Source organism: Vipera ursinii, assembly GCF_947247035.1.
Source record: "Vipera ursinii genome assembly, chromosome: 6".
NCBI lineage: Eukaryota > Metazoa > Chordata > Lepidosauria > Squamata > Viperidae > Vipera > Vipera ursinii.
The window spans coordinates 35854130-35879333 of NC_139515.1; the positions used below are offsets into that span (position 1 = coordinate 35854130).

Here is a 25204-nt window from a genome sequence, read left to right on the forward strand (position 1 = left end):
ATGAGGACACCGACCTCGCTCCACAGGCGGCGGGAAGAGCTGCCATGTTTGGGGACTCCTCCTCCTTCCCCCCTCCCGCCGCCCTCTCGCCTCACGAAACAGCCTCTTAGTCTGGCGCGCAGCTCCGATCCCGGCCACCAGGCTGGCTCGTCTCCGACAGCACCGCCCGGCGGAAGCACATCCCCGTGGGGGGGGAGAGCGGTGCTGGTGACAGGTGAGTCTGGCGGGTGCGAGGCCCTCCCCTCGGGCCATGAGCCAACGGGCAGCGCCGCCTTCGCGTGGGGAGAGTCGCCCAACACTCCCACCCAGCCGTGTCCCGGAGCCGCGCCGGAGTTAGCTCAGTTGCGCGGGGCGGCCCGGCTTTGCAAGAACGGGGACGCTCGACTGATTTGTTTTTTTTTCGGCGTATAAGACGACCCGGCGTATAAGACGACCCCCCAACTTTTGAGAAGATTTTCAGGGGTTAAAAAGTCGTCTTATACGCCGGAAAATACGGTAGAAATAACATATCAAGAAAACATATATACTCCAAGGAGGAGATATATAGTATACTGCAACAAATTCAAACAATGATTGTAAACCACAAAGAAATCCAAAATAACTTTGAAAATATAAACCAATCTATTTCCAAGTTAACTCTACAACAAAAAAATCCCAGAAAACAACAATAGAGAAGGAGCAGATATGGATACAAAATTGAGAATAGAGACTTAAAGATGGAACTTAACAAAACAAGGAAACATGACTTAATCCTAGTGGGGGGGAAATCACAAGAATTGGAACAAACAACCTATCTCTTAAGACTACAAAATAAATCTGGAGGACAAGAAAACAGATTGGATAAAATGGACTGTAGAGATGTCAGGAACATTGGAGAGAAAGGAAATGATAAGAGAAGCGGAGAGAAAAGAAAAAGAAAAAGATTTTCAACAAACATGGAAAGGCAGAAGCCTGCATATCCACAGTAACTTTTACGAACATATGGAAAAATGTTTCGACTCAGCAAAATACATTGATTAAGAAAGATACTGGACAAAGGAAAAAGACCAATGTGGAAATCAAGAAAATAGATGATGGGACTTACCTGAGAGAATACTTAAAAAAGAAACATTTGTTTGAATATGGTTAAAGAAATAGAAAAGATTTGGAATATATATGTCATTTTAAGAGGAATAAATCCCCTAAATAATATAGCATGCTTTTCCCCCCTTTTTTATTCTATTTCTTGTTATGAGTAATATAAAGAAGTTGAAATGGCTTAGATAAAGGAAATGTTTTACATATTTAAATGTGGATAAAAAATGTTTTCAATAAGAGTTAATGGACTAAATGACTAGAGGTATTAAATGGAATATTTAAGCATTAAACATAATTTTAATTATGGTTAAAAAGAAAAAGAAATCTTGGAAACATATATTAGCTTTTGTTGTTGTTGTTGTTAGTTGCGAAGTCGTGTCTGACCCATCGCAACCCAATGGTCAACGTTCCTCCAGGCCTTCCTGTCCTCTACCATCTTCTGGAGTCCATTTAAGCTCACACCTACTGCTTCAGTGACTCCATCCAGCCACCTCATTTTCTAATGCCCAGTTTCCTTGTTTCATATGTCATACTTCTTTCTTCAATTTCCAAAAGGAATTAAGAAACTTTATTCTACTTTTCCAAGACTTGATACTTTTGCTATTACCAAAGAATCAACAGAAACACACAGGCACACTAGTTCTTATACTTACATTGATTTAACTTTAAAATAAGCCAGCATAAGAGCAAAGTATTTTTTAAATTCCCCAATATCTTTGATGTTCATTTCAATGATTACTCTGAATCCCTGTTTAATTTTGTTGTTAGTTGTGAAGTCGTGTCCGACCCATCGCAACCCCATGGACAGCGTTCCTCCAGGCCTTCCTGTCCTCTACTATCTTCTGGAGTCCATTTAGGCTCACGCTTACTGCTTCAGTGACTCCATCCAGCCACCTCATTCTCTGTTGTCCCATTCTTCTAGGACTGTCCGGTTTGATCGCCTTGCAGTCCAGGGGACTCGCAGGAGTCTTCTCCAGCACCATAGTTCAAACGCCTCAATTCTTTGGCGCTCAGCGTTTCTTTCACAGCCATACATTGCAACTGGGAAGACCATAGCCTTGATTATACGCACTTTTATTGGCAGGGTGATATCTCTGCTTTTCAGTGTGTTGTTTAGATTTGCCACGGCTTTCCTCCCCAGGAGCAAGCGTCTTTTAATTTCTTGGCTGCAGTCCCCATCTGCAGTGATCTTGGAGCCCAGGAAAATAAAATCTGTCACTACCTCCATTTTTTCCCCATCTATTTGCCAGGAATTGAGAGGGCCGGATACCATGATCTTGGTTTTCTTAATGTTAAGTTTCAAGCCAACTTTTGCACTCTCCTTCTTCACCCACAACAAGAGGCTCTTTAGTTCTTCTTCACTTTCTGCCATTACATTGGTATCATCTTCATATCTTAGGTTGTTGATATTTCTCCCGGCAATCTTAATTCCAACTTTTGACTCATCTAGCCCTGCCTATCTCATGATGTGCATATAAGTTAAATAGACAGAGCCACAGTATACAGCCTTGCTGGACTCCTTTCCCAATTTTGAAGCAATCAGTGGTTCCCGTGTCCAGTTCTCACTGTTGCTTCTTGACCAGCATATAGGTTTCTCAAAAGACAAATAAGATGGTCTGGTACGCCCATCTCTTTAAGAACTTGCCACAGTTTGTTGTGATCTACACAATCAAAGGCTTTAGCATAGTCAATGAAGCAGAAGTAGATGTTTTTCTGGAACTACCTAACTTTCTCCATTCTCCATGATACTCCATGTTGGCAATTTGATCTCTAGTTCCTCTGCCTCTTTGAAATCCTGGCTGTACTTCTGGTAGTTCTCGATCCACATACTGCTGGAGTCTAGCTTGTAGGATTTTAAGCATAACTTTACTAGCATGTGAAATGAATGCAATAGTGCGATAGTTTGAACATTCTTTGGCACTGCCTTTCTTTGGAATTGGAATGTAAACTGATCTTTTCCAATCCTGTGGCCACTTTTGAGTTTTCCAAATTTGCTGACAATTTGAGTGCAGCACTTTTACTGCATCGTCTTTGAAGATTTTGAATAAATAAAAGGTAATATTCCAACTCTAGGGGCCGGTGCTCATCTCCGTTTCAAAGCCGAAGAGCCAGCGCTTGTCTGATGACGTCTCCATGGTCATGTGGCCGGCATGACTAGACGCCAAAGGCGCACAGAACCCGCCAAATTGCTGACCTTCTGATTGAGAAGCTCAGCGGCCTAACCCACTGAGCCACCGCGTCCCTAAGATTTTGAATAGCTCAGCTGGAATACGGTCACCTCCACTAGCTTTGTTGTTGCTCGTCTTTCCTAAGGCCCACTTCACTTCACATTCTAGGATGTCTGACTTGAGATCAGTGACCACCTCGTTGTGGTTATCAGGGACGTTAAGCTCGTTCTTGTATAGTTCTTCTGTGTAATTTTGCCACCTTTTCTTAATCTCATCTGCCTCTGTTAGGTCCCTGCCATTTTGGTCCCTTATCATGCTCATTTTTGCATGAAACGTTCCCTTCATCTCTCCAATTTTCTGGAAGAGATCTCTGGTCCTCCCTATTCTATTGATTTCTTCTATTTCTTTGCACTGTTTATTTAAGAAGGCATTCTTATCTCTTCTAGCTATTCTTTGGAATTCTGCATTCAAATGGGTGTATCTTTCTTTTTCTCCCTTGCCTTTCGCTTCCCTCCTTTCCTCAGCTATTTGCAAAACTTCCTTAGATAGCCATTTTGCTTTCTTGCATTCTTTTTCTTTAGGATGGTTTTAGTTGCTACTGTCACTGCGTTTTTATCTGTTTGCCAGTTAAGCACGTTGCAGTCTGCTCTGCCAGCTGTGCTGTTATCTTATCATTGTAACCATGGCGAGTGTCACATGTTCAACCATGTTTTGGTTTCATGTCTGGCTCTAATATTGTGTACACATGTCCAAACAAAGTTTTTCTTCTTTTCTTTCTCTCTTTGCTATCTGGTGAGACAGAGCATGTAGTCCGGTAACAGTCTTTCTTTTCTTTTCTGATTAAAGTTTTTACAGTAGAATATGTTTCGGGTTTTCTTTCTTTTTTTTAATTTAAAAAGTTTTACAATACATTTTAACTTTAATCCCCCCTCCCCCACCCCTATCCAACCCTCCCTATCCCTCCCCCCCACTCCCTCCCCCCCGACTTCCCAGAGCTAAATACAGGGCATAAAATCAAAAAACAAACATAGACACCCTTATGTTATCAACAATAAACTATAAATTCTATCTCTCTCTAGCTCATATAAAATGAATACAAACAATATTAACATTACCAATAAAGTAGAGGGGGGGAAAAAGAGGAAAACAGAAAAAAAGCTTTGCTCAAAATAAATTTTCTTAATCCCAGTCCTTATTCATATTAATTTCAAAAAAAAAAAAAAAAGAAAAAGAAAAAAGAAAAGAAAAAAAACAAAAAAACTTTCACCTGCTATTTACATTCTCCCACCTTTCTCTAATTTCCAAAGAATTTCTCAGTTACACGCCAAAAGCGCCTATCTCTGTTAGTCTTAATAATCTCCAACCAAACTAAACTACGATCAAAAATAGTTCTTGCATGTATCACACCAAATGTCTCACAGTTCCAAATCATCCTTAAATTCAAGTAAAAGTTCAAATACAAAGAATATATATAAAAAAAGATTTAGGCAATCTCTAAGACAACTTGTTAGGAGCTTACATACCCATTCTTAGTTCAACACATACTTTAAATCCATTACCCTAATATACTTTTCTAGCAAGCAATCTTAAATTATGTAAAATATTAACAAAAAGAAAAAAAACCTTCTTTCTCCTCTATAATAATTTTACTCCATTGACATTCTAATCTAAAAATTAATCAGCAATCTTAATGCCCCAAAACTTTTGGAGCACCTCTGTCATGACCCCCAAAACTTCTTTAGACCGCTCCTCTCTCACATCTTCACTGTAAGCACGCTTTGGAGATTCCATAACTTTCTGCTGATCTTGCTCTTGCTCTCGTCTCGCTCTTCTTAGGGCGGCACGCGTCCTCTTCTGGCCTCCTGCAGCAACCGATGAAACTATGACTTGATCCCCTCCAACACGATTGTCCTCTGTCTGTCTATCTGTAACATCTTGAGGCTTTCCCCCACCGTATCCTTTTGCAGCTTCCAAAAATGATAGGGGGGTTGCTTTTAACACATTACTATAAAAATCACGTGCCTGAGCCACAGTAACCAAACGATGTCTTTTACCTTCATACGTCGCCACCAATCCAACTGGAATCTCCCATCTAAACTTAATATCACGTTTCTTAAGTTCCTGTACCAAAAATGCAAAATCTTTCCTTCTCCTTAGGATCTTCGGAGGGATCTCTTTTAAAACCAAAACTTCTTGCTCATCCACTACCAAATTAGTATCATAAGCAGCTTGAATAACTTCATCTCTCGTTACTCTCTTTGTAAAATAGACCACCACATCTCTGGGTAACTTCTTCTGTCTTGCAATCCATGAATTTACACGAAAAACTTTGTCCATATTTCCCTTAATTTCAGATGCTGACTGGCCCAGTACCCCTTCCAGAGCCTCAGAAATCAGCTGCTTTAAATCTTCTTTACCATTCTCCTTTAACCCCCTAATTCTAATAGCATACTGCATCTGATTATACTGAACAAGGCTCAATTCTTCGTCCATTTTATCCCTTATATTTTCATTTTCTAATACCTTTGCTTCTAATATAGAGTTCTTTTGACTGAGATCCTCCACTTTTATATCCAGCTGTAGCACACATTCAGCTACGGATTCAACCTTAGACAAAATGTCCCGCCTCATTGCTCTCAGCTTCTCTTCTATCTTCTTCTCCAATTTCTCCATTTTCTCCTCCATTTTCTCCTCCAGCTATTTCAACTTTTCATCCATCATATCAGACATCAATTGTACATGCTTTCCAAGAGCGTCTTGTAAATCCTTAAGCGTCAATGCCGGGGGAGATGCAGGAGGAAACAAAGCTTGCAATGAGGTCTCTTGCACCAGGGAAGACCCCACATTCCGAAGAGCTTTAGAAGTTTTAGCCGCCATCTTCCCCCACTTTCACTTATTACTCACTTTCACTTTGAAGCTATAAAATCCATTGAGCTAGAGAGTAAAAATAAAGAGTCCACTTCACCTTGACCTCCTGTACCGCTCTGCCTGCTTCTTGATAATCAAAAGTATTTCCATTTGGCAGGGGTGGTTGCTAACGCCTGGCTCTGCTCCAATAATCCCAGAGCAGAGGTGCTGCGCAGCTCGGAGCAACCCAGGCTTCAGGGGGGGCTCATCCTTCAGCCGCCCAAGCTCTCAGCTCAGGCGGCCCCAGAGAGCTCAACCCCTACCTGGGGCCTCACCCCCTCCTCTTCTCCCGAGGAGGGGGCTTCAAATCCATCTAAACAGCTGATCGGCGCTGTTTACGATGGAAAAACACAGCTGCGGAGCGGGCAGCCCGAAAACGGCTGTTTTCGGCGTCGCGTCGCCACCGGAAGTCCCCGGGTTTTCTTTCTTTTATCTGTTGTTCACCATGCGTCAAATGAACCACGGTTCATCGACTTCTGATAAGGAGTTTTTGATTTACTCCTTTGACATGGTAGCCGAGGATGGTTTGTTTTTAACTTTCAAGGGATGCTGATAAACGTTTAGGCTATTAGTTAGTTAGGTCAGAAACTGAGGAATGCTGTGCTTAATTACTGAAATATGCCAAAAAAGAAGAGCAGGAGGAAAGGCAAAAAGGAGGCTCGTTATCAGTCTGACAAAGAGGAGGAGGCCACTTCACCCAGGCGTCTTCCTTCAAGTTTACCGACTCCACTTGCTTCTGCCACGCATCTTGGAGAAGAAGCAGCAGCCTCTGTCGATGATTTAAGGTCAGTCACATCATCTCCTGATGTTACAGGCTCTCAGCAGCCGCCCCAGAAAGAATTCGCACTCAAGGGTCCCATGCTGAATTTGAGTGGCTCGGTGCCAGACCTAAAGTTCCACTAAGGAAAGATGAAATTCATTATTCTCCTTTGAAGAAACTCTGCATGAGAAGGCCGTGCAAAGTTATTTTGATCAAATTGAGGCATTTGAACAGGGGCTGTACCAGGCAAAAGCATATGCATCATTGATTAAGCAGCATAAGAGGGACTCTGCTGTGAGTCAAATCCCAGAGTCCGCCATATTGCCTTCTTCTTCCAAGCCAAAGCCACTCCCACAAGTGGGTGTTGTGTCAGATGAAGGGGAACAGAAAGCACCTGCGTCACAGTCTCATGATGATGTGCAGGATCAAATGACTCACAAGGCTACAGTGATGCCTAAATCTAATGTTATAACACCATCTGCTGGTGAATCTGTTTTACAAAGTAGAAATGAATTACTATTTGTACTACAGGAGCAAATGCAGAGAATGCAGTACGCATTTTCAAAGATGTCTATTAATCAATCAATGCTTCAAGCTGCAACACCTCTTCGAGATGTTGTATTTGTACGAAAGCCAATCCATTTATTGGGAGCTCCAGCCCCTCATGGTGCTAGAATTCCTATTAATACAGCTACTATCCATGTTCCTGTCCCAGATGGAGCACAGCAACATTCAGCCCAAGTGCAGCTACCACTGGGTTCTCAAATACAAAGGCCAGCGCCATCTGCAGGCCAACTTAATGTTTCAGCTCAAGCGCCAGCACCTTCTGCTGGCCAGGGTGGAATTGCGACTCAAGTACAGCCACAACCAGCACTGGTACCAGCTGCAGCCCCAATGCAACTGCCACAAGTCTTAGCAGAGGCGCCACCGGTGCCTCCTGCAGGTCAAGTCCGGATTGCACAACCTGTACAGCCAGTACCTCTAATGCATGTTCCTCAACAGGTGTCTTCTATTGTACCACTGGTTGGTGACTCGAAATTGAAGCGGTCAGGACAAAATTACAAGGCATGGGTCAGTGAAGTTGGACTTTTGCTCCGCAGAGAAGGTACCCATTGCGTGTTATTTAATCCTCCTGCCCAGCCATGGACCCCTGACATATGGGACTTAAATACTAAAGCATGCACAACATTATTGATGTCAATGGACACTGAATTGCAGCTCACTTTTTCACAAGATGCAACTGCCCAGCAAATTTGGACTCAATTAGAAGCATGCTATCGGCCTACGTTGATTGAGTCTACATGTGTGCTTTTGTCCGAGTTCCATGGTTCGAGATTAAAACCTGGTGAATGTATTGGAAACCATTTGACTAAAATAAAAGGAATAAGAAAAAAAAAAGGAATAAGAAAAAAACTGGGTGAAAAAGGCTTTCTTATTGATGAATTTCAAATGATCAGCATTATTAACCCACTGAATTATGAATGGAAAGATGCTATTACCAAAATTAATGAAGTACCCCTTACCCAACGTATGCTGGATCATGTATGCAGGATTTTAACCGAAGAAGAGGCACTTATGCAAGCCGCGCCACATTTACAAGGACCATCCGCATCAAGAGCTCTAGTGAGGCGTCCCTTCCATGGAAGAGCCTACATTCCAAGGATGCCAAGATGTTACATCTGCAATCGTGTGGGACATGCCACCCGGGATTGTTCCCAATGATTCCCAGCGCCCGCCACGTACCAGCCCAGAGGAACAGATTCCAGAGGAGGCAGAGGTAGAGGCAGATGACAAGGTCGTCGTGGTCCCAGGCGTGATCTGCAAGCTCCACTTGCCACCTTGGCCTTAACTAACGATCCACAACTTCAGACGACTTCTTTGGACTTTGGACAGTGGAGCAGCATTACATGTATAGAAAAGAGCTTTATACAGAGATGCACGAGCCTGAACCTGAACTTCGTGAGCTTTACTCTTTTTCAAATCATTCTAGGCCACTCGGGTATGAACGAAATCATATCCCTGATGAATATACAGTAGAGGTGATAAATAGATTTAAGGAATTAGATCTGACAGACAGAGTGCCTGAAAAACTATGGACAGAGGTTCGCAACATTGTATTAGAACCGGCACATACTGATTATGCAGAGTTATCTTGTTATGTAGATTCTGATTGGGTGAGCGATAAGAAATCACGTAAGAGTACTTCAGGTTATATGATATTCTTGAATGGATGTCCTGTGTACTGGCATGTGCGTAAACAGAATTTTGTTTCTTGTTCATCTACTGAAGCTGAATATGCTTGTGTTTCATATGCATCTAATTCTCTAATGTGGTTTGATGCTTTAGTCACAGATATCTGGACACATCCGATTCGACCGATCACTGTGATGGAAGATAACAAATCTGTGGTTTATATATCTGAAACACGGTTTACAGGTTCAAGGTCTAGACACATTGACACCCATTATCAAAATATAAGACAAGTAGTTAAACGGGGTTTTGTGGAATTGCAGTATGTGCCTACACATGATCAGATTGTTGATATGCTTAACAAGCCACTTCCTGCAGCCCAGCACGAGCATCTGCATAAGAAAATGTGTCTTATCTGAGTTCTGCTTTACTGACAAAGAAGGGGTTGTCACTGCGTTTTTACGTTGCAGTCTGCTCTTCCAGCTGTGCTGTTATCTTATCATTGCAACCATGGTGAGTCACATGTTCAACCATGTTTTAGTTTCATGTCTGGCTCTACTATTGTGTGCGCATGTCCAAACAAAATTTTTCTTCCTTTCTTTCTTTGCTATCTGGTGAGACAAAGCATGTAGTTAGTTAAGAGTCTTTTTTTTCTTTTCTGATTAAAGTTTTTACAGTAGAATATGTTTTGGGTTTTCTTTCTTTTACCTGTTGTTCACCATGCGTCAAATGAACCACGGTTCATCGACTTCTGATAAGGAGTTTTTGATTTACTCCTTTGACATGGTAGCCGAGGATGGTTTGTTTTTACTTTCAAGGGATGCTGATAAGTGTTTAAACTATTAATTAGGTCAGCGACTGAGGAATGCTGTGCTTAATTACAGTCTTCATGCAAAAAGAAACTGTAGCCCAACCTACCAAAAACCTAACCAAAAAGACAAACTAGAAATAAAAATTAAACAAGAAAATGGTTAAAGAACACCTATTTGATCTTGACGAATATAAATCACTGGGATGGTTTACATCTCAGAGTTCTGAAGGCGCTTGCAGATGTTATCTCAGAATCATTGTACAATATCTTTCAAAAATCCTGGAATGCTGGGGAATTATCTGAGGATTGGAAAAGAGCTGGTGTGGTTCCTATCTCCAAAAAAAGGGGGAAAACAGACCCAGGAAACTACAGACCAATAGCCTAACATCGATACCTGGGAAAATACTGTGAAGACTGATTTGTACTTTCAACTGTATTCCCCTTCATTTGCAACTTGACAAAGAAAAGGGAGGAGGTGGGATGGAATGTAAGGGTGGGAACAGTTGCATCGGAGCATTATCTGTTCCCTTGAGAGAGTGCTGTAATCCAAGGTCACATCAGGCAGATGAAATAAGGAAAGAGGGGGATTAACAATGCTAGCTTTTGTGCAGAAACCCAGAGCTGGTTTCGCTTCCTCTATGCCAATATGGTTTATTCAATAAAGTAAAATAATGTCCCAGGAGTTTCTTTTTCTGGATCCGCTAACTGGATAGCTGACAGATACTGGAAAAGATAATCAAAAAGCAGATCTGTAAAATCAAGAAACAAAGTTATAACTTTATAACTAGTAGTCAGCATGGGTTTGTTAAAAACAGATCATGCCAAACCAATCTTATTTCATTCTTTAACAAAGTGACTAAATTAGTAGACCAGCAAAATGCTGTGGACATAGTATACTTAGATTTCAGCAAGGCATTTGACAAATTAGACCAAGGCTTTTCAACCTTTTTACCCATTGTGAATAGGATATGGCAACATCCGAGTACCACCAGTTGCCTAGCAAGGTGTCATAAACATGGTGACCAAAAAGGGGGGAAGTGACTTGCAACAGTTCACTTAGTGACTGTTTGAAGTTACAATGGCACTGAAAAAATTGCCCCCCAAGCCACAGCCGAGCAACGCACCTGCCTGCCCGCCCAGCAGTGCTCTTCCTCCTGTCCAAGGTTTTCATTTTTGTGAGCATTTCTGTTGAGGATTGGCAGTTGGGGTGGGGTGGGGGTGTTTGGTTTTTATTCCCCCCGTCTTCTGGGTGGGTGCAGCAGGTTTTGGTCACTTCACATGACCCTGGGACACTGTGACCATCATAAATATGAATCAGTTGCCAATCATCTGAATGTAAATCACAAGACCCTGGAGATGCTGCAACATTCCAGCGGATCGGTGCTTCTTCTGGGCTCAGAAGTGCCAGGATCAGTGCTGAGCTCCAGCTGGAGCCTGGCGCTGATCCTGGCGCTTTCATTGAGCCCTGACAGCCCTGAAGAAGCGCTGATCCTGGCGCTTTTGCTGAGTCCTGACAACCCTGCAGCTCCAGCCGTCTCTTGCTCAGGCTTGTGCGGTGCTGCCACCAGTTCAGCTCATTCCCCTCCCCTGCTACCACTTTTCTAGGATGGTCGCATACCACCTGCCAGGTGCCAATGTACCATAGGTGGTACCCGTACCACTGGTTGAAAAGCCTTGAATTAGACTACAACTGACTTTTTGGTAAGCTAGAAAATGATAACATCATTATGAAATGAATTTCTAACTGGCTGACAAACAATATTCAAGAAGTAGTCCTTAATGGTACTACATCTGCATGGAGGGAAATAAGCAGTAGGGTACCATGAGGTTCTGTCTTAGCCCACTACTCTTCAATATCTATATCAATGACTTAGCTGAGGGGATAGAAGGGAGACTCCTCAAATTTACAGAATACACTAAGCTGGCAAGAATAGCCAACACCCTAGAAGACAAGTTCATGATCCAAAAATTCTCGACAGATTTGAACAATGTGTCCTATTCAACAACATGAAGTTAAATGTGGAGAAAAGCAAGATTTTAGGCAGGAAAAATCAAAGGTACAAATACAGATTAGGCAAAACCTGGCTCAAAAATGGTAACTGTGAGAAGGACCTTGGAGTTCTAGTGGAAGATCACTTAAACATGAGCCAGCAGTGTGTGGTAGCAGCCAGAAAAGCTAATACAATCCTTGGTTGTATAAACAGAGGCATAGAATCAAAATCACATGAAGTATTAGTGTTGCTTTATAAAGCCTTAGTAAGGCCATACCTGGAATACTGTGTCCAGTTTTGGTCACCACATTATAAAAAAGTGGTTGGGACTTTGGTAAAAGTACAAAGAAGAGCAACTAAAATGATTAAAGGCCTGGAGACTAAAACATGAAGAATGGTTGTGGGGTTTTGGCTAGTCTAGAGAAAAGGACTAGGAGAACATGATAGCAGTATTCCAGTATTTGAAAGGTTGCCACAAAGAGGAGGGGGTCAACTTATTTTCCAAAGCACCAGAGGGCAAGACAAGAAATGATGGAAACTAATCAAGGAGAGAAGCAACCTGAAATTAAGGAGAAACTTCCTAACAGTGAGGACAAATAACGAACAGAATTGTTTGCTGTCAGTAGTTGTGGTTGCTTCATCACTGGAGGTTTTTAAAAAGAGACTGGACAGTCACTTGTCTGAAATGGTATAGGGCAGACATGTCAAACACAAGGCCCTCAGCCAGATATGGCTCACCACGTGGTTCCGTTTGATCTGTGGACCTGCTCTGTAAAACAGCAAAGAATTGGACCATGACACCTCGGCCTGGCCCAGGCCGACCGGGCACTGATCTACAATCTGGTGCCAGCCATCAAAGCCAGAACATGCTCTGCCTTAGATCCACAGGGCAGCCCTGGAGCCAGTGTTGGGTGCCCTTGCCCTGCCCCTTGGGTGTGTGCACAAACGGCGCTGAACAGGTGGAGTAAGTCATTCCTGCTGGCTGTCTTCCCCGCAAGCTGATTTCACCCAGGATGCTGGCACTGGTCGTCTCCTGTGCAGGGAGCGATGGGTCAGCTCCTCGCTGGTTCCAGGGCTGCCCCATGATCAAAGGCTGAACGCTTTCTGGCTTTGATGGACGCAACCAAGTTGTAGATCAGTGCCACCCGCCCTCCCACCAGCACCTCCATTGCCCACTCACTGACCTAGCCTCGCAACCACGAGGATTTCCCTTTCACCAGGACTGGCCCCGTCTGCCTGTGTGGGATAATGACAACTGGTGGCAGCATGGACACTGGCAGTGCTGGCAATCTCTCCCCCACCCATCATCTCTTCCTGAGCACGGAGGAAGGAAAGAGATGAGAAGGAGAAAGGAGGGAGGGAGGAAGGAGGGAGAGGCAACTTGGTTGCAGATGCCCCAGTTCATGCAGTTCTGCTTCAATCCTGGATCCTTTGAAGATTGGGCTCAAAGGAGAAAGCAATTTTGTGTTCTCTTTTGTCACAGACAGGACTTCATTGGCAATCCAAATTAACAATGGTATTCTTGAGTTGTGAACTCTTACGAAAGTATCCCCTCCTTGTGTGTTACAAATAGCCATTTCCAGTGGGGAAAACAGGAGAAAGCAGACGGGGGGGGGGGAATATTTTCCTTTGCTATATTTCCAATTTGAATTAGACCATGGCAGGGTCCCTGCAGGAGAGCTCTTTTAAGGATTATGTATTAATAGAAAAGCAACTAACTTACCTCTGTTCCTAAATGCTAAAGCTGTTGCACATAAAAACCAGAGGAGCTCTGATCAACTATCACAGCCACCATTTTGACAATTTTGCTGTACTGTTGTCTGTGGATGTCTCCACTAAATGCAAGCATGGGATAAACTGAGCCTGGTTTGTTCTCAGTCTTTTAAGTGGCCACAGGCTACTAGCAAAAGTGGCATTTGATCACAAGGCAAGGAGGCGTCAAGAAATGTTTCCCCTTTTGCATTTGAGCAAACACCATGAGTGGCCCTCCTTCTGATCCACACATTTTGCCCTCCTGCACCATGAACAACTTGGTGAAGGATAGCGAGCCAATGAGCAGCAGCCTTGAGGTAAGCGCAGCCGAGTGCCCTATTGAAAGGCTGGACTGAACGCTTGTGCTCCACTGCCCAGAGCTCCAGGCAGCCTGCATCACTCAGGGTCCTATGCATGGCCTGAGAGGGACAGCAAGGCTCCTCTGGTGGACAAGGGTATAGTGCTTTCTCTGGTCTTGCCCTCCTCGGCTTGAGACAATGGAGCCCCCTAACCCTGCCCAGACCTCCACAAACATGACATGAGCGACATTGAGCTGACTATGCCCCCCCACTATGCCCATGCCCCCCCCAAAGGTCAACCACAACGGTCTCCTGCTTGAGCAGGGGGTTGGACTGAAAGACCTCAAAGGTCCCTTCCAACCATATTCTGATTCTGATTTAGATATATTTTTTTTAATCCCATTTATATCCCGCCCTTCTCCGAAGACTCAGGGCGGCTTACAATTTAAGCACAAACCAATGTGCTTAGCAATAGCCTTCATTCTATGTATATGCCTGCTTATTAGGGCTTTCCCCCCCCCCAAGCGGCATTATTACAAAGTCAGCTTATTGCCCCCAACAATCTGGGTCCTCATTTTACCTACCTCGGAAGGATGGAAGGCTGAGTCAACCTTGAGCTGGTGTTACTTAAGGAGGCATTAGCCCACTGCTCCACCAAGGCTCCTTTTAAAACTGCATTTTCTTTACAGTTTGGTATAACATGAAAAATAGCATAAAAATTAAGTAAATAATATTGAGAATCTATGGATGTAAACCCTGGGAAATGATCTCTTGTTTTTTGCACTTTCTCTCCCCCTCCACCGCCCCATGTCTACTTGTTGCAGACTTATAAGAAGTTTCCTAAAGCCCCTCTTTCTCTTTAAATTCTCTCCTTTGCCTTCTCCACACAAACATGCTGTGATGCACATTTTGGAAGTAAATGCTATGGATGAATATAAATGTAGTTGAGTAACGTATATTAAAGTAATAAGGTAATAAGAAATGGCTTTGTGCAGGTGACTGTTCAAAGTTACAACGGCACGAAAAAAGTGACTTATGATCGTTTTTCACTTTTGACTGTTGCAGCGTCCCCATGGTCACTTGATCAAAATTCACATGCTTGGTAACTGGTTCATATTTATGACAGTTGCAGTGTCCCAGGGTCATGTGATCAGCTTTTGCAAACTCCTGAAAAGCAAAGTCAATGGGGAAGCCAGATTCATTTAACATCTGTATTACTAAGTTAACAACTGCAATGATTCACTTAATAAATGTAGCAAGAAAGTTTGTAAAATGGGGTAAAACTCACTTAACAAATGTCTCATTTAGCAACATAAATTTTGGGCTCAATTGTGGTTATATGTCAAGGACTACCTGTATTTGTTATCCCTTAAAGGGATTGGTTCATATTTATTTGGCAGGAGAATACTGTATGTGTGATGGATGATTGAACTTTTTAAAAGAAGCTTCCAAAATAATTCAAAACATGTAGGGACATACTAATCAAATACTGCATTATAACCAGTACTATGACAAAACTTGTAAAAATAAAGTTCAAATTAAGTATGCATCACAGCCTTGGGGATAGTGTATAATCTTGGATTATACAAAAAAGTGCTTAATAGCAATTTCATTTTCATTTGTTAGGAATCAGAAATGACCAATTCCATAACACCTTCTACCTATGTACGTTCCCTTGGCTATGGAATGATGAGACAGCTGGCAGATTTCATTGATCCACAAGAAGGATGGAAGAAATTAGCTGCTGATATAACTGATTCATCTGGTGCAAAACGATACAACCAAATGCAAATAAGGTAAGGTATGGAAACCAAAGGGGAAGCATTTTTACAGAGTTATTTATTTTGTTAATAAATTTATATAGCCACCTAACCCCTTGATTCTAGCTAGAGTTAGCTTGCAACTTGTTCAATAATTTGGTCATTGAAAATGAAGGCAATAGAACTAGTATATGCTCAAGCATGCTACTTCCCAGTGAGTGATTGGTAGTTGGAGTGAGGGACCAAAAAAAAATGTTGTTGGGACATTGCTAAGGTGAGGGAATAAAAGTCAGTCTTTGAGATGGACCCTGTCTGAGTTTTTTCCCCACTTGGACTAGAGATGTAGTAAGAAGTTGTATGTGGTGAGAAGTTGTATATATTGGATCATGTTGTTATTGTATTGCATGTAATTTTTCATTGAAAGATTGAGTGTCCAAAATAAGACTTAGGTGTCTACAGCTTGATATTGTCTAACAGGGATGGCAACTTTATTTTAAGAATGGCACTTTGATGCTGAGCCTTTCTTGTAATATCTGATTTTTGCTATATTTGTTTTATATATCACTTTCAGTGTGTGAAAGCAATCTTGAAAATTAACTTTCTCTCCAGTTCAATACAATTTATTTTGTTTTATACCATTTATTTCTGTGCCAGGTATAGTTCTTTTTCTCATTGCTACTGGGCTCAACTGTTATATAAATTATTTAAAATAATAGGTTCATGTATCCTAGTACTTTATAGCTGGCAGAATATTGAATATTTAGCTGTTCAGGCTTGGACTAAAGACTTTATAGCAAAAGTGCAACTAAAATGGTTATAATATGTCACACTTCTTTTGATAAATAATAGTTAATTCTTTTATCTAACTAACATATGTATATATCTTAAAGGCGATTTGAAGAATTAAAACAAGTAGGAAAAAGTCCTACCTGTGAATTACTTTATGATTGGGGAACATTAAATTGTACTGTCAGTGATTTGGTGGACCTCCTCATCAGAAATCAGTTCTTGGCACCAGCAAGTCTTTTGATTCCAGGTAATTTTGATCTATACTTTATCTTTGCAATGTATTTTAAGGAAAAGTTGTAAAAATGTTTTACTTTCAAACTCTTGAGATAGATAAATAGATAGATAGATAGATAGGTAGGTAGATAGATAGATAGATAGATAGATAGATAGATAGATAGATAGATAGATAGATAGATAGATAGAATAGTCTCTGATGAAGCCTGGTTTAATTTTTTGCACTTAATAGCAATCTGTAAAATTAAATTCATAATGTTAATAGTTAAGAAATTCATACAAGAATTTTGCTTTCTTGAAAATGTTGATTTCACATAGTTAAACTATAATGGGACATGTTTTGTTCTGGCTTATTGCTAATATGAAACAATTAGTAAACCATGGTTAAACTGTAGTGACCAAACTTTATTAGCAAACTGAAAGTTCTGTAGAGAGTAGACAAATTCTTGGCTAGCAACTGACCAGCTACCATAAAGTCAGGTTACTTTATACTAAGTTTTTTTGCTGAATTAAATTTTTTGATTATTTTTGTTTGAAATAATTTTAGAGGATACAATTAAAATTTACATTTTTTAAAAACTAGTTTATTACCGTACGTTTATTGATAAAAGTTATGTTGCTAAAGTAATAAATGATTTTTAAATGAAGTCAATAGTATTTTCAGGACTTTAATTTTTTCATCTGGATGTGAAGAAACATAGAACTAAATATCAATAGTTAGGAAAAGAAAATAGCTTTTTATGTGTGTGAAAGGGCTAATATTTTTTCTGTTTTATACTATAAAAATCCCTTTTATTCAATGGGGTAGAAATGTTGGAAAAATTTTCAAATTTACAATTGAGGAATCTATTCAGATTATATGAGAGACATATTATGAAAAATTGTGGTTGTAAACTGTGTAAAGGCCATCATTCACAATTTAACCAGCCCAAGTTTTCATACCTTTTTAGCTGATTTTAGCTGATTATAGCTTTGTATTAGCCTCATAGTATGCTTAAAAGACTGATTACTCAAGCATAATTCATTCCTTACACTTTTTTAAAGTGATGTAGGATGAATGCATTTCCTATCTGACATCTATATGATTTTATTTAATGGCAGATTCTGTAAACATGACAAAAAACATGACCCTGTCTCTATCCTTACTGGAAACTGTACACCTACATAAAAAAGGACCTCTTGTAGAAGGCAAGAAAATACCTGAATTGCTATCCTTGGATCCAAATGAAGGTCACCTAACATCAAATAGTTGTGATCTGAGTTCAGAGAACAGTAGCAGTCACCTTAATGATACAGGTAGATAATTATCTTTTCCAAACTTTATGTCATCTTTTACTCCACCCTTGCTAGTCCATTCCAGTGTAGAGGTTGGTTTTAGATGATGACAAACTGGTAGAGATACACAAACTTACAGCTGTTGACAAAATAAAACAAGGTTGTTTCTTTCAAGGAGGATTCTGGGTATTATGCCTTGACACTGTAATACTGTCAATCAGCAATCAGGGCACCTAGCTATAAAGATAGATCTGCTCAGTTGCCTGTGCTCGGCATAGCAAACCATCTTGTCTCTGAAAATGCTTTTGGCCAGAAGGCTGGCTAGATACAAGAATCTAGTGTGAAGAATCCAATGTCCACATAGGAATTGAGAAAAGGAAAAACTCTTTATTTCTGTACAGAAGCAAAAGAGGATGCCTTTGGGGTTTACATGCAAGGAGCGCCCCAAAAATCAGTTATTTTTATACAATTTGCTACAGGAAACAAAAGTAAGAGAATTATTCATTGGTTACAAAGTTAAATGACAGTCATACAAGCACAGAAAGCAAAACCATCCCACAATACTTTGTTAATTATTTAATTCTATATCATCATACAAGTTGAATACTTCCATGTGGTGTTTTTTTATTATGCTATGATAAATTGAAGGTGAAGGTTCATTCTCCGAGCTTGTGGGTTGGTTTCCAGGCAAGGTAACATCTTCAGCAGAGTTTAGGGGATGTTAGTGTCAGTGTTCTGTTTATAAGGGCTTTGTGATGAGTGTGACCCATCACAAGTCCCATTTACAAGACCCTCACTTGACACACCCACACCTGACTCATTACAAGACCCATCTCAAGAACCTCACTTGACACACACACACCTGACCCATCACAAGATCTATTGACCACACAAAGCCCTTATAAACAGAACACTGACACTGACATCCCCTAAACTCCACTGAAAATATTACCTAGCCGGGTAACGAAACATTCAGAAACCAATCTATATGCTCGGAGAACAAACCTTCACCCTCATCCTATACCCAAGCTATAGATATTTGCCATTGTGATAAATTACTTATCTCCAGGCTCCTAACCCCTGTTAAGCTAAATACCAGGTACCCTTTTTTATTCCAGTAACAAATTTGCTTGCAGGTGTCAAAGGTACAACTTGATAGACCATATAGGAGACATTTGTGGACTGTTTGTGGGCAACCGCCCCCCAGGTCTTGCTGTCAGATGTTATGAAATGTTACTTCTAACTGTTTTGTTCCAGCCTACTACCGGCCCTGCAGAAATGTCAGGGACAACCGCTTTTCAAAAGTCAATAGGCTGAAAGTAAGCCAACCAAATTTATTTACACAAATGAAATGAAACAGATCCAAAACAGAGCAAAACAAATACTAACCACGACTAAATCAGAAGCTGTTCAAACGGTTGCCTTCAGCAACCAGCACCTCCCACACATTCCCCTTTTAAACACAGTTTCAAGGCGTGGCTTCTCTTTGCCTCCTCCCGAGGTGCCTCATTGCCCTCCTTTGTTCACTCCTGCTTGTCTGCCTCCTGCTTCAAGCGTCCTTGAACAAAGCCAGCTGTGAATCATCTTCGTCCAAGCTTTCAGGCTCACACAGCTGGGTCTGAGGAGGAACAAGATGGGAGGGGCCTGGCTGAGAGCTCTGCGATGCCTCAGAACTTTCCTCTGCAGGCTCTCCAATCCCCTCCTCCTCCTCCTCCTCCTCCTCCTCCTCTTCCTCCTCAGAATTGTCCGATTCAGCTGCCAAACCCACAGGCTGACACTGAATCACAACACTAACAGGTAAAAGCACAAATGAAGTAATGGCTCTGGCTAAAGTTAATTTACAAAAGCCTCTATTTATTAGTAACCTAATAAACCACCAGATCCTTAAGATGTCATATCTAAGAACCAAGGAAATTTCCATTCATCCTACAATGTCAGCCTTGGTTGCTTACAAAATTTCAAGAAATCTGTTGTTACAGATACCAGCCTTGAAAGCCTACATCAGTATATTAAACTAATTGTGTTTACCCAACCTCATTCAAGTATTTGATTCCAACCACTGTCTTGGATTATAATAATATAGTTATCAGGGGTGTCAAACTTGCAATGTCACATGACGTGTCGTGACATATCGCAACTTTTTCTCCATTGCCGGCAATGGGATGGGCACGGTTTTGGCATGACACATCTGGCCTGTGGGCCGGCAGTTTGACACCCCTGCACTATATGATGGGCTTCCTTTGGAGATGAGGTCACTATAATAGTTATTGGAAAGCCTCTGAGCCCTGTTAATAATGTTTATTATTTTTAGATTGCTATATAGCACGGCACTGGGACAACATGTGATTTACAATATGTAAATAAATTAATGTAGAGTTTGGATTATAAGATTTCCATGCTTAAAATAGTTTTGTGATTTGCACTACAACTTGGTCTCTTTGCCTTTCCCCCCTTCTGCCCAGGATTGAAAAGCTTCTTATTTTATGAACTGAAAAGTATTACAAATAACTTTGATGACCAAAATCTGTCAGCTGGTGGCAACAAGATTGGTGAAGGAGGCTTTGGAGTGGTTTACAAAGGATGCATCAATGGCCAAACAGTGGCAGTGAAAAAACTTACAGCTGTAGGTTGTCAGTTATTTGCTAATAGTAATGTTTGATTTATGCTATATTGCCTATTTAAAAAATTATGTCATACTAGGAAACCAGAAAATCATGCAGTAATAACAGTTCTATGCTGCCTTTCACACTGCATTTATAATATCTAATCGAAAAATCAAAGCAGAAGCAAAATTCTAAGAAGCGAAACAGGAAAATTGTTTCAAATAATTAAGCTTTAGAAATTTTTGAATTACTAAGAGAATTTAATAACCCTGTGTAGAAAACATTACTTATGGCAAAATTCTTCAATTTACTATTCTACAAATATTTTGGGCTTAACTGGTTCTGAGAGCATAATTGTTCACCACCATGATGAGTGGAGAATCCACAGATGGGTTGATCTTGCCTTTCTGCCCTAGAGACTAAGTCAATCAACCTTTGCCATACCTCTCTCCTTCTGGCTAGGAATCCCCAGTCATGACTTAGTCTTAGCCCGAGAGAGACGTGCTTAAGGTTGGCTCTAGCAGAAGGCAACACCATCTTGGATTCTTCCCAGGTTGTATCCTTCCTTCCCTTATTGTTTTCTGCACTGATATCAGCGCTGATATTTAAAACGCAGTGAGTTACAGGCTTCGGCTGAAGCCTTAAGGTATTTTTAGCTTCTAGCAAGCCATGAGTGTAGGGGCCACCATTTTGGATGCTGCTTTAGTTGCTCCCGAGGGGGGGGGAAATCCTCCCTTTCAGCGAAGTTAAATTAGCAGCAAAATAGTCTTATTTGGGCACATCCAGCTACAGCCTTCTTGCCCTGGCTGTTGAATATACTGTTACAGTCAGCTAATTGTTTCTAGTGGTGGAGCAGGAGGTCTTTTTACTGGTGGCTGCCATTTTGAAAACGCCATTTTGCAAACTGCACGATCATTTACCAGGAATTCAGAAGAACAAAATAACTGTCTTCAAGGTGCTTTCAGGCTACTGGGCGGCTCTCATTGTAATCTCAAAAACGGCTACAACAGCCTCCAGGCTTATAGCTTTACAGAGGTGTGCAATCACTCAGGTATTTCTAAGGCTTCAATGCGTGGCTGAGTATCTGCCTTAGCTACCTTTTATTATTAGTGTTACTGCTCATAGTGTGCCGACTGCCCCATTGTCTTGGTCTTGCCGCCACCAATGGATTTATACGTGTGCTGGCCGTACCATTAAGTTGGTCTTGCCATCACCAGCAGGATCATACGTGTGCTGGCCATGCCATTAAGTTGGCCTTGCCGCCACCAACAAGACTTTACGTGTGCTGTCCGTTACCATTAAGTTGGTCATGCTGCCACCAATGGAGTTATACGTGTGCTGGCCATACCATTAAGTTGGTCTTGCCACCACCTCCAGGATAGTGTGTGTGCTGGCTATCCCAATAAGTTGGTTGAGTCGCCACCGCTTCTAACCACAACTTAGCTCTTTTCTATTGAGTTCTTGCTTTTGTAAACACATTATGATTGCCATTTCCATCTAGTGTCTTAATGGCAGACGAATCCACAGAAGCACAGGTACAAGGTGCTTTCAGCTGTTCAGCCAGACGCAAGAAGCTCAAATTGGTCAAGCAGGAGGTGGCTGGGAAGCTCAAATCCAGAGCTATCTCTGGCAAAAGGTCTTCCAAATCTGAGGAGAAAGAGGCAAGTAGGAGACACCAGGCATTGGAAAGGCAATTCTCCAAAGCTGTGAGGCAAAGGATGGATAAAAAGGTTGGTCACAGCATGTCTCTTTCTATGGAGGCATCAGTTTTTGGCCCTCACCAAGCTCCTTCTCCTTCGGCTGTTCCTACTGCCTGGTCCCCAAGCTGGGCCTCTGGGCCCAGGGGCCACATTCACTTCCTCCAGATGCTCAAGAGCCAGAACTGTCAGAATGTCTGCAATTTCTGATTTCCCAGGCCATTGCCCAGGGCATAGCTTCAACCATGCACCAGACAGCTCGGCCTGAATCGATGATATCTTCCCCAGGCAGAATCCGCCGCATATCAGGGGTCAGTTTCCCCCTCACATTCCTCCAGAAGCAGGATGACGTTCACAGGGGATGAGGACCAGAGAGAGCAGGGAATGTCAGAAGATGAGGACTTATCTCCTGACCCCCCTCCTTGCATAGGCCTGTTTAATCTGGCCCTCTTCAAATCCTTGCTGCACAAGGCCAGGAGCACTGTCTAACTTGGCCCTGAAAGTGTTTCTCAGGCAGAACCTTCCATCAGCCAAGCATCTACCAGTAGGGTTTTTTCGGAACCAGCCTTCACTCAACAGGACATTCCCTGTCCTCCCCTTTTTCTCAATATTGTCCAAAGACAATGGAGAGTACCAGGTACCTTTCCATCCCTAGGGGGAACAAATAAAAGGTTATTTAATATGGCTCCAGCATTGTCAGAGGTGCTAGCAGTTCCCACAGTAGATGAGCCCTTAGCACCATTGGTTTCGTCTTTCGCTGTGTCCGGAGATATAGCGGAGGCTATGAAGTCCGAGGATAAGAAAGCAGAGCTTAATTTCTGCAGGACCCATCAAGTCTTAGCATGGGTGGTGAAGGCAGCTTCATCTACTTCTTTCTTCGCCAGAACTTCCCTCCTCTGGCTTCGCCAATTGCGGGCTAGGGTTCCACCAGAAAAGGCACCAAGATTTAAATAAATTAGTGGCTACATCTGAGTACAAGGCTGATTCCTCTTTGCACGTGGCCAGATTTTCCTCCTGGGCATTATTATCTAACATCACCTCCTGCAGGCTTCTGTGGCTCAGACACTGGCAAGCGGATGCTAGATCCAAGTGGAGGTTGGCCTCAGCCCCTTACAAGGGGGGGGAGTTATTTGGAGAGGCACTGAATCCTTATATCATCGAGAATAAGGATAAATGTAAGATCATGACACCTCTGATCCAGAAAACGGACAGGAGAGCTACCCCTTATGCCCGCAGGCAGTCCTTTCGCCCGACCTACACAGGCTCGGATTTTCCTCATTACTCCTGCACTTATCCCCCCAGACCAGAATGTCAATTTGACAGATCTGGTAACAGGGTCAGACCAGACAACAATTTCAGGCCAAATGGCCCTTTCGGGGCACCAGGGGCCGTCCCTTCAGATGGTCCAAGTGACAACAAGAGTACCTCTCCCATAAGGGGTAGGTTGGCCCTCTTTGCACACAGATGGAAGACCATCACTACAGATCTCTGGGTCCTCAACACCATAAGATTAGGCTTGACTCTGGAGTTCAACTCCAATCCTCCGAGGCATTTTGTCTCTTGCCCATCTTCCAAAAATCCGGTCAAATGACGCCTCATGGAGGAGCAATTCGACATCTCCTAGAAATTCAAGCCCTAGAACCGGTACCAGCAGGGCAAAAGGGACAGGGTTTTTATTCCATTCTGTTCATCGTTCTGAAGGCATTGGGAGGATGGAAAGCGATCCTGGATTTAAAGAAACTAAAATACCCATTTAGTATACAAGAAATTCAAAATGCAGATGCTCCACTCCATCTTAGCGAGCATCAGAAAAGGGGACCTCCTGACATCCATCGATCTGATAGAGGCCTACCTGCACATTCCCATCCTTCCCGGGCATTGCAAATTCCTCAGGTTCTGCTACGCAGGCCACCACTTTCAATACAGAGCTCTACCATTCGGCCTGTCATCAGCCCCCAGAGCATTCACAAAGGTCCTGGCAGTGCTGGCTGTACACCTGAGAGCCATACCGGTGCATGTCCAGTGTTATCTGGATGACATGCAGATGCTCCACTCCATCTTAGCGGGCATCAGAAAAGGGGACCTCCTGACGTCCATCGATCCAATGTTATCTGGATGACATGCAGATGCTCCACTCCATCTTAGCGGGCATCAGAAAAGGGGACCTCCTGACGTCCATCGATCTGATAGAGGCCTACCTGCACATTCCCATCCTTCCCGGGCATCGCAAATTCCTCAGGTTCTGCTACGCAGGCCACCACTTTCAATACAGAGCTCTACCATTCGGCCTGTCATCAGCCCCCAGAGCATTCACAAAGGTCCTGGCAGTGCTGGCTGCGCACCTGAGAGCCATTCCGGTGCATGTCCAGTGTTATCTGGATGACATGGTTATCCAATTTTCTTCAGCCCAGTCGGCTCAGTCAGACCTGGCATTGTCCATCAAGACTCTCCAGGACTACGGGTTTTCAGTGAATTTTCAAAAGAGCCAGACGGTTCCTTCCACCCACATCCTTCACCTGGGCATGGTGATAGACACAAGGAGGTGCAAAGTTTACTTGTCTCAGGAACGTTGAGACAGTATCTGATCTCTCCCAGATTCAAAGGGAGTGAGTAGTCACTCCAGAACCCTCCAATGATCCTTGCTCCCATTCCAGTAGTCACCAGTTCCTCCAGCCACAAGGTAAAGGTCCCATCACAGACCCTGCAATCCCTCAAGTGGTGGGTCTCTCCAGCAATGGACAGGGGGACCTTATTCAAGGAGCCCAACCGACTTGTCCTAACATCGGATGCCATCTTGTTCGGCTGGGGAGCACACCTGCACTCCCAGTTGGCCCAAGGTCGGTGGTCCCAGTCAGATCTGAAACACAACATAAACTGGTTGGAGCTCAGAG

The 25204-nt window shown here is 42.5% G+C and overlaps 1 protein-coding gene across 6 annotated transcripts in view; it reads left to right on the forward strand.

The window, feature by feature from the left end:
• IRAK4 (interleukin 1 receptor associated kinase 4) overlaps nt 1–25204 on the forward strand; it is a 112080-nt gene that overhangs the window by 11276 nt on the left and 75600 nt on the right. For 5 of the 6 annotated variants that reach the window (XR_014492793.1, XM_083365217.1, XM_083365219.1 and 2 more), the window contains 4 exons: nt 15582–15751; nt 16606–16751; nt 17840–18034; nt 20476–20636. Coding sequence is in view for 5 of the 6 variants with exons in the window: in XM_083365217.1 (XP_083221343.1) it covers nt 15591–15751; nt 16606–16751; nt 17840–18034; nt 20476–20636 (663 nt within the window). In the remaining variant the exon portion in view is untranslated. Of the gene's footprint in view, nt 1–15581; nt 15752–16605; nt 16752–17839; nt 18035–20475; nt 20637–25204 lie in introns of those variants that run through there. The other variant, XM_083365221.1, reaches the window with a different exon arrangement.